Below are 15262 nucleotides of genomic sequence, written 5' to 3' on the forward strand. Positions count from 1 at the left end.
AAGATTTTGATCTTTATTTATAAAATATGATCAAATGGGACATTGTAGAATACTTACATAATGTGGACCCATTTCTTTGGCACTGAATTTCATTGGGTCACAGTCCTGAACACTGTTGATATTCAACCGGAATATGTACTCAAACCTGCAAATATTAATTTACATATGTGTTAACTGCAATATATTCAAATAAAATACCTTGTTGTGATGTAACTACTTTCTACAATGTAATCTCTAAGTAGGCTCTGTGCTGATGCAAGTTCACAAATGAAAATATCAAACAAAACTTCTGTATCTGAATCATAATATCATAATTTCGATCATAATATATAACAGTTTATAAAGCAACTGGAAATGTTAAAGAAATATCATTAACGTCAGCCATTACTTCAGTATCCAAGCCATTTGGTTCCATTGTAGAACTGCGTTCTTGATTATGCCTTACAGTCTGGAATATTTGCCTAGCCTGTGCCATCAGAATAGGTGTTACAACAATTTACGCTTCAAATACCTCAGCTTTTGCAAATACAAATCGTCTGATTAATGATTTTTTTCTGTCTAGGCCTATTCTTATTTTTAGTATTCACACATTAGTCTACCCTCTTCAATACGAAGAATCTCTTTTACAGCTCAGAAAATTCTGACCATTATTTTGGCAGATGATTCTTGATATTCTGGAGAATAGATATAATATATCTGAGTTGATACCACACATTCTATCAAAACAAAACTGGGAGAGTCTACTGGCTATAGGAATACTTTAAATGCTTGCAGCATTTGTGGATTAGTTCTATGTCGTTGAAACACTGTACAATGGTACTGGCCAAAGAGAGAGCAAAAATGACAGACATCTGCAAGATATCCACATGCTGCAGTGTACACCACATTAATAACAGTTGGTGTGGGGTATATGCGGGAATGAGCCCCTGCTGCTCTTGTTCTTGCCCGACATTTATGCTCTGCGGTAAAAAATTCACCTGTTCTGTTACATCCTGCACTATCTCTCCCTTCTGAGGCTTCTTCTCCATCCTGTCTGGCCTCCTGGCTCAATTCTTCCCTAGTCCTTCCCATCTGGACCCATTACCTTTTCAGTTGCCTCTGACAGCTTTGTTGCCAGTCCCAGCACTGGCCCAGGCATCCCCTACTCCTGTGAATGGATGTGGCCGTTCTGGGTTCTGACACCTGCCACTGGCTCTTGTGTCCCAGCTCTAGTGTCCCCCACCCGTCCGCCACCAGCTTGCCCTGTGCCAGCGGTCATGACACTGTTGCATCACTCTCTCTAGTAACACCACCTCAGCTGGCTCTGGCACCACGAGTATGCCCAACATCAGTGTTGGCACCACCTCCTCCAGTGGCGCCTGCCACCAAGCGCCAGCCCACTGGACATCGCTCTCTCTGGCCACGAGCCTGATACAGCTCCTGTCCTCCAACGCCCTTGCCTCGCGGATGCACTCATGGCTGGCCTCCCTCACAGGGATGGTACTCAATGTCATTCTGCATCCAGTTTGTCTTTTGTTCAGCCCTTACTTTCTTCTTCCTGATTCCCTTCTACTCAATCAATTTCATTGATAATTACTTGTTGCAAATAGCAAAATTGTGCCTTTAAAGAGACGTTAAGTCCTCTGTAGGATGCATGGATGCACTAAACAAGTGGAGACTTTTGAGCAGCTAAAACAAGGATTACTGTAAAGGTATAAGAAGCAGAATAGTATGTGGTTTTTCTGTGAGTAGCCAAAAGGTCTAATGAAGCCATAGAGGATTTTTCAGGCAGGATTAGGAAAACTGATATGCATACGTATGAATTAATGCAGAATGATGAGCCGCACAAGGTGTCACAACAGGAAGTGGAGCAAAGGGCACTCAATGATTTCCTGAGGGGTTTAGCACTGGAAATGCCTAGGAGGGTGTGCACTGGTGTATCTAGGGATCTCCATGCAGCAGTGAGGATAGGAATGTAATTTGAAGAAAATGACATTGCAATAGGGTTAAGAGAAAGACGAGTGTGTTTACAATGAATGTAATACATTTTAATTATCAATGTATAGGGCATGTGCAGCAGAGGCAGATTGTGGTACAGTAGGTGGAAAAATATATAGGTACCTGTTGGTGTCAAGGGTCTCCAGAGATTTATTGGGTATAAGGCGATGGGACCCATCAAGTTATAATTTGCAGAGTGGAAGATAACAATATGCGGCCTTTGATGATGTGTGGTGGAACTAGTGTGAATACTTTCCAGCTAGGGGAAGGTGTTGTCAATTTTGATCTGTCACAAGAAGCATCTGTCATAGTAGGCAACCCAGTTAAACAATGTGAATGAAATTACGGCTTAATTCACATGATTTTGTGTTGAGTGACACCAAAATCATTGTGGGTGAATGTGGAGCTTGACTTACCAGTTGGTATCTTGTGTATAATAGAATCGCTGGAAGGTAGCAATTTATTGGATAAAGCATGTTGTTTAGTGAGATTAAGTGTTATACGTGGACAGGAAAAGGATGGAGGCAAGGACAATTTTTGGGCTGTGGAGGTTAAATTCTTGAAAGTATTGCTTGTGGCAACATTAGAAATTCTGGAAGGGGAAGAATGCTGCACAGAAAATGTAAGCTATGAACAGGCACAGGATGCTGCTAAGATTGCACTGCACGAGGAGGTAAAGCATTTCAGAGGAGCAGAGAGAGTGCATATGGAGAACTGTTGCTAGAGTTTCAAGATTTGTTCTTACCATGGGGGCCATTGCCTGCAGTGTACTTGACACAACACGGGATTCCTATGGGAAACAAAGTGCCACTGTACCAGAAGCCATATAGTACACCACAATCCCTGCTGCTGATTTAGAATAATTTATGAATCACCAGCTAGCCGATGGCATAATAGAAGAGAGTAGGGGCCCATGAGGAGCAGGAATTTTAATTGCACCCAAAAAGAGTCAATTTCACTGTGACTACCACTGTTTTAATAACAGGACGACAACAGATGCTTACCCTATACCACACATCATGGAAAAAAATGATTATCTCTGGCAGTGCCAATATTTCTCAAAAATGGATCTGAGAAGTGGGTAGCATCAATTGGAGGTGATTCCGAAGACAGACCAAAGACCGCAATTTCATGACCTTGGAGACATTATCAGCACAGAAGAAAGCCACTTGGTTTGAAAATGCACCAGCAGCATTTCAGCATTTGTCAGATAGTGTTTTGAAGGGATTAAAGTCTCATCAATGTTTAGTATCTTTAGACTGCATAACTTTTTCTTTTTTTTCCCCCAAGAACATAGGCAATGACAGAAGTATTCAGGAGGTTACAGGCTGCACATATAATGCTGAGTACCAAAATGCATCATTTTGCATCAGAAAATGTGCATATCTTGGGACATGTAGATAGTAAAGATGGTGTGAGGACTGATCTGAGATTGATACAGGTGGTACAATATCTTCCAGTACCAGGGACAAGCAAATAATTACAGTCTTTTCTGGGCCTCATGAATTATTATTGAAAATTCATGTGAGGGTTCGTAGATAAAGTGTGATCACTTACACAATTGTTGCGAAAGGGTACTGCATTTGTGTGGTCTGTGGAGTGTCATAAAGCATTTGATGTGTTAAACGAAGTCTTAACGCCGAGTCCAGAGTTTGTGTTCCCAGATTTTCAGAAGGAATTTATATTGTCAAACAATGCATCAAACCATACTGTTGGGTGTGTTTTGAGCCAGGAGATCAGTGGAGAACACCCTACTGCTTTTGTGTTGAGACAACCAAAAGTACACAGTATCATACTTCTGGTGTTATGTCTACGAGTGAAAGTTTAAAGTAGTAGTGACCGATCATGCTGCTTTGAAGTGGTTACAAAGTCTGAAGGACCTATCCAGTAGGCTGACAAGAACAAGATAGGCATTAAAACTCGGTGAATTTAAATACAAAGTAATCCACAAACTGGGGTTGAATCAAGGAAATGCAGACTCACTAAGGAGGAAAGTGAGACAAGCACTAGATCAAAATCTAGCTATGTAGCAACAAGTGCACAGTGCTGATGAAGAATGTAAGCAGTAAAGTAAGCAGCAGCAATGCAGCATGTACGAGGTATTGTTATGTAAAGAGACAAGATTGGGACCAAGAGTGGTAGTACCAGTGAAGCAAAGGGAAGAGGTGCTTAGAGAGATACACAACCACATTTTGTCTGCCATGGAAGGTGCAGATCAATGAATCGGAGGGTGGCAGAGAAGTACTGGTGGAAAGGAAGAAAAGGTGATGTTGATCAGTACATCAAAAATTGTATGCACTGTGTGCAACATGCAACTCTGAGTCGAAATGAGTACTGTTGCTGAGACTGCCAGAAGCAACAGGGGCGTTTCAGTTTACTGGAGTAGATGTGTTAGGAGCATTTACCTGAACCCCAGCAGGGAATTGTTTTGTGTTGACTATAATAGACCATTTTTCTCGCTATACTGAGATGGTGCTGATGCTGAACCACCAGGCAGTCGCAATTGTGCAGTATTGGTAAATAGATGGGTGGTGAAGCTTGGGGTGCCACAGACAATAATAATGGATCAAGGGTCAAGCTTCATTTCGGACCTGATGAAGAAGTTGTGTCAATTGTTTAAAGAGAAAAAGTGAAGAATTTGTCCACTTCATCCCCAGGAAGAAGGACGGAGCAGGTTGATCAAATAATCAGGAGGATATTTAGGTATTATGACGACTCCCACCATACCGACTGGGATATGAATATATCTTTTGTGGTGAATGTGTATCATTCAAAAGTACACAAAGTACACACCATCACAAGGCTGTCGCCATTCGAGGTGGTATGCTGTAAGAAGATGCTGCCACCACTTGACATGATTAATCAGGATTGGAGTCAGTGTGAGAGTTTGCAAGAATTGTGACACAAGTTTAAAAGAGGGTCCAAAAAGCAAACACCAAGGTACTGTGAAGACAAGAAGAGGCAGTGAAGCGCAAGGGAACTTTATCTCAATAGAAGATGGACTAGTGGGTGATGCTGTCAAGTCCATATACTCTGAAAGGAAAAACAAAGAAGTTCATGACAGGATAGCAGGGACCTTATCATGCGATTGAAACCATGGCAGCTGTAAATGTGAAGCTACAATTGCCAATGAGGTCAACAATTGTACAAAGCCATAAAAGATCCCAGGAGGAACGTTGTTGGACCCAAAGACGAGAGCAAAAAATGGGGGGGGGGGGGGGTGATAATGTTCCCTATCCTCAGGTTGCTGCTATTAAGGGCAAGGAAGAAAGGATACGCAAAACAACATTTGACAGCAGATGCAAATTATGTGCGTGAGCTAAATAGGACTGCAAAAGCTGTGAGAGAATTGGCAGAAGAGAAGAGAGTGACTGTAGAGTGGCATTCCACAAAAATTCAGAGTTTGGAGAGTAGAGTACTGAACAACTAACATGTGCTTCAACAACTAGTTTTGGAAGTAATGGGTTATGCCAGAGCAGCAGCTAGCACTCTAAACTGGGGGGCAGTTCAAGTGCAAGTGGAAGTATTGGGTATGAGAATAATGCTAACAAGACTTTTACAATCACTAGGAATAGTGTCTGGCATGTAAGAATGGACTTAACAAGCTTGCAGGAAGCCATTCATCAGCAATTGAATCCAGTCCTATTTTCACCCACGCAATATCTGAAGATATTGACAAAGGTGTGGAAAGAACTACTGCCAGAACTACAGTTAACAGCAGAGCCTAACAGTCAAAATCTGCCTTTCTACTATCATGGAGTAACTGTGGAAATGAGAATAGATAACAAACACATGCTTGTACGTGTCAGTGAAGGTACCAGTGGGTTACTGATAGTGGAAGATGGGGATTGGCTTGTGGTAATGACCTGGGGGAGAACTACAGCAATGCCAAAGCAATATGGTCAGCAGATGTCATACCGCGTGAGATCTCCCGCAGGAGAGCTTCTGTAAAGTTTGGAAGGTAGGAGATGAGGTACTGGCAGAAGTAAAGCTTTGAGGATGGGGCATGAGTAGTGATGGGTAGCTCAGTTGGTAGAGCACTTGCCCGCGATAGGCAAAGGTCCCGAGTTCGAGTCTCGGTCCGGTACACAGTTTTAATCTGCCAGGAAGTTTCAAATCAGTGCACACTCCGCTGCAGAGTGAAAATCTCATTCTGGAATCTGATTTTAGTTTGCATAGCTTTTATGTATGTGAGATGGTGAGCCATTCAGTAACTCAATTCTTGGGTAGTCCAAGTTCCAATAGACTGGTTCACCCAAGCATGAGATGGAGAGTATTTTCATAACAGATTAATTTGTTGCACTTAAGGAACATTAAAAGCATGGAGGAAGCCATAATATAAAATGTATAGTGTTTAAGATTGCTGCCCTAATATAATCTTGGTATTTTGGTACTTATTTTGTAAATCAATGGTAAAAGTAGCCACTCGGTGGGAAATCAGTCACAAACAAGACCAGAGGAGCTGGGTCACCTGCGTGTAGGGGGGCAATGTACAGTCAGGACCTAGTCTTGGGCAAATCTTGTAAAACTTTGTAAGAAACCTCCACAGAGCAATGTATTAGGTACTGATGGCCAGTAAACACAGTGTGGCAACATGCAGGTTATAGTGACATGCAAGCAGAAGGATTACCTGCCAGGCTAGTCATGTTCTGCTTATCCTGCACTGCACAACGGCAATAGCCAGAGCAGGCAGGATGGTGCCACCACACCAGGGCAAGAACCATTTTACAAGTTACGTGATTGTGTCATGAGTAACAATGCAAGAGATTCATCCCACAGCAACAAAAATAACTAACACAAAGCTAGGGTTAGCTAGAGGACAAGATGAGTGGTTACTGCGAGCTGCTGGCATGGGTGCAATACTAGACTGGGGCAGCTGCCTCTCACACTAAGCTCACCCAGTGAGACTTGGTGCCACAGTGCCGTAGACCTGCCTCCTGCACCTGTCACTGCCAGACCCCTGCCCGGAGGTAGTGGGTCCTGTCCTGTGTGCAGCAGTCTTCTCTCATCATTGTGGAAAATGGAAGCCATGCCTAGGTCACTGGGGCTCGGGTGTTCAACAGCAGAAGGAAGATGCAACAAGAAGAAGAAGTAAGCCACAGACATCAGTGCCTTGGCCTACCAATGGATCACCAACTTGCTGCCTGGCCTGATGTCAGCATCGCAGGGCACCAATTTGAGTAGCATCCCACTGGGGCTGAGGACAGCCATCCACAGACCATCACCTGCCTGCCACATCGGAGTGGGGCATGTTTGTCTCCCACTGATGGTGCAGAAATGTGTAAGTGATGAGTAATGAAGTGTTTTTCTCGACCACCAGTCTATCACTGTGTAATGGATCTGGGAGATGTGTTATTTTCTACCGGATTTGTAGATACCAAATTGTAAATGTTTTCTTATATTTTTGTCAGAATTTTTTTATTGTAATTTGCCTTATTATATGCTAATTTACTTATATTTTTGAGAGTGACAGCATATTGATTACTATTAGTAAATGTGAGGAAGAATATCAAAGAGACTGATAACAAGTGGAAGCTTGTGTGTTGTGTAAAATGTCTTTGACGCTGGAGTCGTCTTTGACTGTAGTCAGTCGGCAGTGAACTCGTGGTGTGTGTTGACGGTAAAACAATGTGCAGGTCGCCGTCATAAATAATTTGGAAGTGAACAGAAAAAAATGAATTATGTTACTACTTTTTTTATATAAACTTTAAGAAGAAACCACATTCGAAGAAATGGTATTTGAAGCACCAAAAAATGAGGCAAACGCATTGAATCAGGTCATTTCTGCAGCCGACGAAACTGCATTGTGGAATGATACTTTCACTAGACAACTGAAGCCAAGACAAATATCGCCTTGTAAACATTTCACGGAAAAGGTACTGTCATAAAATATGCCAAATTTAAGTAAATAAAAAATAGTGAACATATTTCAACTGGTCGACCGACCTGCCACTCAAACCCACCCTCAGCCATATGGGCCACTTCAAAGTGATCCTGCTCCTTCCGAGGGCTACCAGAGGGTGCCACACTATAGCATAAGGTACTTATAAAGCTCTTATAGGTCTCTATTTAATGAGCTAGGGCTTCTTAGGATGTTGTATTCTGAAATAAATACTTTTAACAGATTCTGAAATCTAAGAGGACAGCCTTTTTTCCATGTTAGTTAGTTCGTTTCATGTTCTATAGATCCATTGCATTGATAATTCATAATGGTGTGGAACAAGTAATTTTATATTCCGATCATAAATTATTTTGTAAATATGGATACATGCAATTTTTTTCAGTATTCTTAACTGTGTTAGAGCAATGCACTTTTAATTCTTTGAAATAAAGCAGTAGACAATAAGGTGGAAATGAATGGGCTGTTATAACAAAGTCGACAAAATAAATTGGCTAACTCAAAAAATTGCCCATGTAAAGAGGATGAAGACTTGTGTATCCGGCCCCATTGCCCTGAGTTGAGTAATCCAGTTTCTCCAAATTATTTCTAGCAATGGCAAGGACAGTTCATACTAAAAAACCTTGGCAGAGACCTTAGCCTTCCTCTGCTCAGTATTAAAATTTGTTACATGAAATAAATTCTCATTTTGTATGATTATTTTCGTTCTTCAATTCCATAAATAAATGTTTTATTATTCTGTTTTTACTCATTTTAGTAAGTTTTAGTAATATAACAACATATTTATGGTCCAGTGTCATTAACACAGAGATCAAACAGAACAAAAAGAAAATAACATGTCCTTGATTAAGAATCCAACTACAGACTAGTACAACGTGATTTAGCACTAGTACAATGTGATTTCTGGAAATAGTAACACAAAACAAGAGTATACAGCAAAATCATTTTGTGATGGTTCTGTTCTATATGCTGTGAAGTTAAGACAACAATACAAATTTTCACACAACTAAAGAAGTAAAGACTATTACAGTTCCCCAGATTAAAATGTTAAGTTACGCATGTTTAAAATTATAATATGGAATTCATTTGTAAAAAATATTCTTGGATTTCTTGCTGTATTAAATCTGGGTAAAACCTGAAGCTTTCAATAATTACCACAACTATCTTCATCAACAGCAACTAACTGTCATAGCTGCTGCTGTGGTGGCCTTATGTAGCCCATGGACGGCTCCTGACTGATGGACGACCAACAACAACATTACACATCATGCTGCCACAGATGGCATCAGTGCCTGCACTGTTAATGTCGCCACCTATGTAAGAGCATAAACAATTTGATGAATTTCTGTGCTTTTTCTCGCCTCCATACGCCACTAACGTCATATCTGAGTCCCAGTTGAAGCTGTTTTCACATATTCTAAATTCTACTGTCGTTTTAATAACATAATCCCAGTGTGGTAGAAGCCTGGGACAATCCATTTTTGTTTTATTAAACAGCATTTGGGGTCTACTTGTAAGGCTGTGCCCAGAAACTGCTGATTTATCAAGTTGCCACCTTTTAAGTACCATTAATGTTCTGCACAGCAATCAGAAATGGTACAGATGGACTGTATGGTGTCTTTCACTACAAACACCATGCCAGGCATGTCAACTGATAGTCCCGATGTTGGCGCAAGACACTTCTAATACTGCTCCTACAGGCAGCCAGATGGCAATCGGTGGCCGCAAACCAATGTCTGCGACACCAACACACCCTCCATGGCCAGTGCAGGCAGGCACTCTCACAGTGTACAAAAACCACGATAAGCTACCATGAGCCCCCTTGTGTATAACAGCGACTTCAGTGTAATGGAATAGATACGAACTGGGACTCTGGGATTGTACTTTGGATCTGACTGCATTGCATTTGGAAATACACTAAACTGAATAAATACCTTTTATTTAAGTGTTGTCATCTCTCTCACTTCTGCTTTCTACCTTTAGAAACCATTCATCACTACAGGATATAACAACATTGGCACCGAGGCTGGTCCTTCATGTGCCTATTTTTGGAGGATTCCTGTCTTGATGAGAAAGCAACACTATGGTAATGAAGATAGTGTTTCTTGCAGATTCTCAGGCAAACACTGTGCTTGCCCACTGCACTGCCTGTGTACTGACTTCTGCTCTGTTTCGGAACACTCCAATCTGCAGCCCACTATTTTCATTGTTTCCTGTTACAGTGGCTACCCCTCCCCCATTATTATCTGTAATTTCTAATTGGGATATTCTTTATGGCTCCAGTGCTTACCCATTGTTTCTATCGATGTCTACTGTGTTTTGAATAATGGCCAATGTGCTGCAGGCACCACCACTAAGTCAAGCTGTTCAGTTTCAGGTACAGCAAATCCAACTACTCATCGCAGGAATGACACAACTGATGTAATTTCAAACAACCTATCGGCATCACCTGGAGGATCCCAAGCAGTGCCCTATGAGGACTTGATCACAGCATTAGACAAATACTTTGACAAAAAAGTGAAAGTGGCTGCTGCTCGTTACAACTTGTTCAGATTATGTAGGCAACACCATCAAACTAACAGTGGGTAGTTGATTTACAGAGCCTGAAAAACCATTTCAAGTTTCCGTGTGATTGTGTTAGATACTACAGTGATGCTGTGATTCAAGAAGCTATCACCAAAATGTGTCTGACCAAAATCAAAGAACAAGTACTTAAGTATCCATATCCAAGTTTGAAGCAACTGTTAGAACTGCTCGAGTCACAGGACTCATGACAGTGCTGCAGTAGACTTTTGACTTTACATCTACACGATTACTCTGCAATTCACATTTAAGTGCTTGGCAGAGGGTTCATCGAACCACAATCATACTATCTCCCTACCATTCTACTCCTGAACAGCGCACAGGAAAAACGAACACCTAAACCTTTCTGTTCGAGCTCTGATTTCTCTTATTTTATTTTGATGATCATCCCTACCTATGTAGGTTGGGCTCAACAAAATATTTTCGCATTCGGAAGAGAAAGTTGGTGACTGAAATTTCGTAAATAGATCTCGCCGCGATGAAAAATGTCTTTGCTTTAATGACTTCCATCCCAACTCGCGTATCATATCTGCCACACTCTCCCCCCTACTACGTGATAATACAAAACGAGCTGGCCTTTTTTGCACCCTTTCGATGTCCTCCGTCAATCCCACCTGGTAAGGATCCCACACCGCGCAGCAATATTCTAACAGAGGACGAACGAGTGTAATGTAAGCTGTCTCTTTAGTGGACTTGTTGCATCTTCTAAGTGTCCTGCCAATGAAACGCAACCTTTGGCTCGCCTCCCCCACAATATTATCTATGTGGTCTTTCCAACTGAAGTTGTTCATAATTTTTACACCCAGGTACTTAGTTGAATTGACAGCCTTGAGTATTGTACTATTTATCGAGTAATCGATATTTCTGTAGCACAAAGTAAGGTTGATAGAAAACAAGTCATGTGCCGAGTTCACGCGTCACGTCATTCCAAATCGCAGCCCGGGCAGTGCTGTAGACAACAATAGCAGCATGCTTGGCCAATGCCGTGGGTTGTTAAATCGTGCCCTCAGTGCTTCACATCACACAAACGGCAGGTATGCCCCCACCATCATGCAATGTGTTTCCATTGCGGCAAGCATAAACATGTACAATCAGAGCGTTTGCAATAGTGAAAGTCACACAAGCAGTTCCTTCCTTATCCCAAATGACAATCTATAAATGTCAATATTGTCACGTAGAAGAAGATGTAATTAGATGAATGACTAACACGAACTACACTTAATGAAGGTTTATTCAGCACTTGCACATACAAGAGTGCGGAGCAAACTGCCTCCGGCCAGAACCATATGGTATATATACAGTTACAGAACATTTGTGGCACAACTTGACTAGAAGAAGGGATCGGTTGGTAGGACATGTTCTGAGGCATCAAGGGATCACCAATTTAGTACTAGAGGGCAGCGTGGAGGGTAAAAATCGTAGAGGGAGACCAAGAGATGAATACACTAACCAGATTCAGAAGGATGTAGGCTGGAGTAGGTACTGGGAGATGAAGAAGCTTGCACAGGATAGAGTAGCATGGAGAGCTGCATCAAACCAGTCTCAGGACTGAAGACCACAACAACAACAACAAAAACAACAACAACAGAACATTCCAGTACAATGATTCCTGACATTTGTGGATACTTCTAGAATGTACTTGAACCACATATAGAAATTAAAATTTTAAAGTTCAGGTGAGTTTTGGACTCACAAGCCTCCGTGCAACAGTCTAGTATCATAACCACTACACTATGGTGAATGTGCTGCTCAGCTTCTTCTGCAACATTGTTACCTCCTTAAGAGAACAGCGTCTCGGTGTTACATCCTCCTAGTTCGGGAACGAATCATCGGTCCTGCATACTCCCACTCCCGATGAATGATGTTCGCCCTGGGCATGATCTTCTTAGAACTTCCCTTGATGATATGTTCTTTGTCACCTTTCTGCTCATTGCCCGTCGCTGGAGCTTCAAAATTACCCTGGGCTGCAGGATCCTTACAGGGCTTCATTCAAAGGATGTGGCCTCTACCTCTGATCTTCCATTGTCTTGTATCAGGGTCGAAATCTCCAACTTCATAAGTAACATCACACAACTGCTTTACAACCTTATAAGGTCCAAAGTAGTGCCTGAGGAGCTTCTCAGAGACACCAACCTTCCGAACAGGAATGGAGATCCAGATGAGGTCACCAGACTGGTACAAAACAGGAAGGGTTGCTCGCATCATACCCTCAGCGATCGTTTTCTTGAGACGGCAGCATGTGGAGTCGAGCTAACTGCCAAACTTCCTCAGCCCTGGTTAACACCTGGCCAATGTAGTCATCGTCCACGTCATCAGGATGTAATGGATACACAGTGTCCATCATCATTGTCACCTCACGCCCACGCACCATGACAAATGGTGTAAATCCTGTGGTGTCTTGTTTGGCGGTGTTGTAGGCAAACGTCATGAAAGGTAGCACCTCATCCCAACTGCTCTACTCAACATTGACGAACACAGATAACATGTTGGCCAAGGTCTTATTAAGTTGTTCAGTAAGCCCATTAGTCTGCGAATGGTAGGCAGTCATGTAATGAGTAATGTTGCACCGACAGTTTATCTCTGTCACAACATTTGATTGAAAAACTTTTCCTCAATCTGTAATTAATGACCCTGGGGCATCGTATTTTAATACAATGTCTTCTACGATGAATTTGGCTACCTCAAATGCTTCAGCTGTTTTCACGGCTTTTGCAATGGTACAGCGGGTCAGATAATCAGTGCAAACAATAATCCATCTACTGCCACTAGCAACTGGAAATTGTCCAAGGAGGTCAATCCCAACACGTTGGAAAGGCGTTTTGGCTGGTGTAATTGGTACAATTTGGCCAGGTGGTTTCTGAGGAACTGCCTTTCTCCCCTGGCACTCTTGACAGTGCAACACATAGTGACTGACACTCCCAAAAAAACCTGGCCTGAAAAATCTCTTGCAGATCCTATCATATGTCTTAATAAATCCTAAATGTCTGGCCTCAGCTGTATCATGGAATTTCTGTAGAATATCTAAATGCATGTGTTTAGGAATCACTGGTAGCCACCTCTTTCCAAATTGATCAACGTTTTTCTCGCAAAGTAATCCATTAACTACCTTAAACTGTCCTTTCACATACTCTGACCGATTTAAGGCAAGCACAATTTGAGATATCTTGGCGTCCTCCTCCTGCTCAGCAGAGAGATCCTGGAGTACAGAGAGACAGTCACTATCTCCATCAAAGTCTTGATGGTCTTGCACAGGGTGTCTTGAGAGACAGTCGGCATCTTGGTGTTTTCTTCCACTTTTGTACACTATGGTAATATCATACTCTTGAAGACGTAGTGTCGTAGTGCCCACCTGGTGAGTTGTTCTGTTGGATCCCTTAAGACCTGTCAGCCAACAAAGTGAATGATGATCTGTAACAACTGTGAATGGCCTTCCATAGAGATACTGTCAAAATTTGCACATGGCCCAGATCATAGCAAGACATTCTCTTTCTGTAGCTGAGTAGTTTCTGCCGGCTTTTGTAAGTGTCCTAGAAGCATAGGCTATAACCTTCTCTTTTCCATCCAAAATTTGTACCAGAACAGCACCGATTCCATACCCACTGGCATCTGTGTTTAGTTCTGTAGGTGCTCTCTCATCATACAGACCAAGTACAGGGTCAGTCATCAGAGCTTTTCGCAACACATCTAAAGAATCTTGTTGAGCACCATCTCAGATAAATTTAGCATCGGCTTTTAACACCACTTGGAGTGGCCTGGCCTTGATACAAAAGTCTTTGATAAAACGACAGTAATAAGAACATAATGTGAGGAAGCTTCTCACATCTCTAATACTTTCAGGTATAGGAAATTCCATTACAGATATCACCTTTTCTGGGTCTGGCCGCACACCTTCGACTGACACGAGCTGTCCAAGTATTTTTATTTCTTTTGCTCCAAAGAGACACTTCCTTGATTAAGTTTCAGTCTGTCTTGTTGCAGGCACTTAAGAACAGTCCTCAGTCTTTTTACGTGTTCATCAAATGTATCTGAGAACACTATAACATCATCTAAATAACAAAGACACATTGTCCACTTCAAGTGACATACAAGATTATCCATCATCCGTTCAAAAGTTGCTGGTGCATTACACAAACCAAATGGCATTACCTTAAACTCATTCAGGCCCTCAGGAGTGATGAAGGCAGTCTTCTCATGATCAGCCTTGCACTTCTGTCATTGTGTATCACCGAAATACTTGCGCAGTTCCACCTGGAATACTTCCCAGCTTGTGAACTTCTCCTCGTTGTTCTCATACCATTTCTTGGCAGTGCCCTCCAAGTAGAAAAATACGTTAGCCAAACACATGGTGCCATCCCATTTTGTTAAATTTGGCTATACACTCATCCACCTTCAGCCACTAGTGTGGATCTTGGCCATCGTCACCAGAGAACCCGGAAGGACGACTCGTGTGGTGGCACACAGGTGCTGTCATCGTAACATCCTCCTCCTCCTCTTCTTCTTCTTCTTCTTCTTCTTCTTCTTCTTCTTCTGTCTCCGATAGGTTGCAATCTCTTGAATATGGCTCAAATTTGGGTCTCTCGCCATGTAAATGGCGGCCCTGTCGCGGCTGGATGGGAGCCACTGTGTCGTTGATAATGTGCACTATCACAAGTTCCAATACCCAGTGTCTCCACCAGAATAATGTCACGTAGAAGAAGGTGTAATTTGATGAATGACGAACACTAACTTCACTTAACGAAGGTTTATTCAGCACTTGCACATACAAGAATGCGGAGCGAACTGCCTCCGGCCAGAACACATACA

At 42.1% G+C, this 15262-nt stretch overlaps 1 protein-coding gene across 1 annotated transcript in view; it reads right to left on the reverse strand.

The window, feature by feature from the left end:
- The window catches only part of LOC124615675 (vacuolar protein sorting-associated protein 52 homolog), a 112150-nt gene that overhangs the window by 27586 nt on the left and 69302 nt on the right, over positions 1 to 15262 (reverse strand). The window contains exon 9 of the mRNA XM_047143703.1: positions 58 to 145. Coding sequence (XP_046999659.1) covers positions 58 to 145 — 88 coding nt within the window. The remainder of the gene's footprint in view (positions 1 to 57; positions 146 to 15262) is intronic.

The sequence above is a fragment of the Schistocerca americana genome, chromosome 5 (genome assembly GCF_021461395.2).
Source record: "Schistocerca americana isolate TAMUIC-IGC-003095 chromosome 5, iqSchAmer2.1, whole genome shotgun sequence".
Taxonomy (NCBI): Eukaryota; Metazoa; Arthropoda; class Insecta; order Orthoptera; family Acrididae; genus Schistocerca; species Schistocerca americana.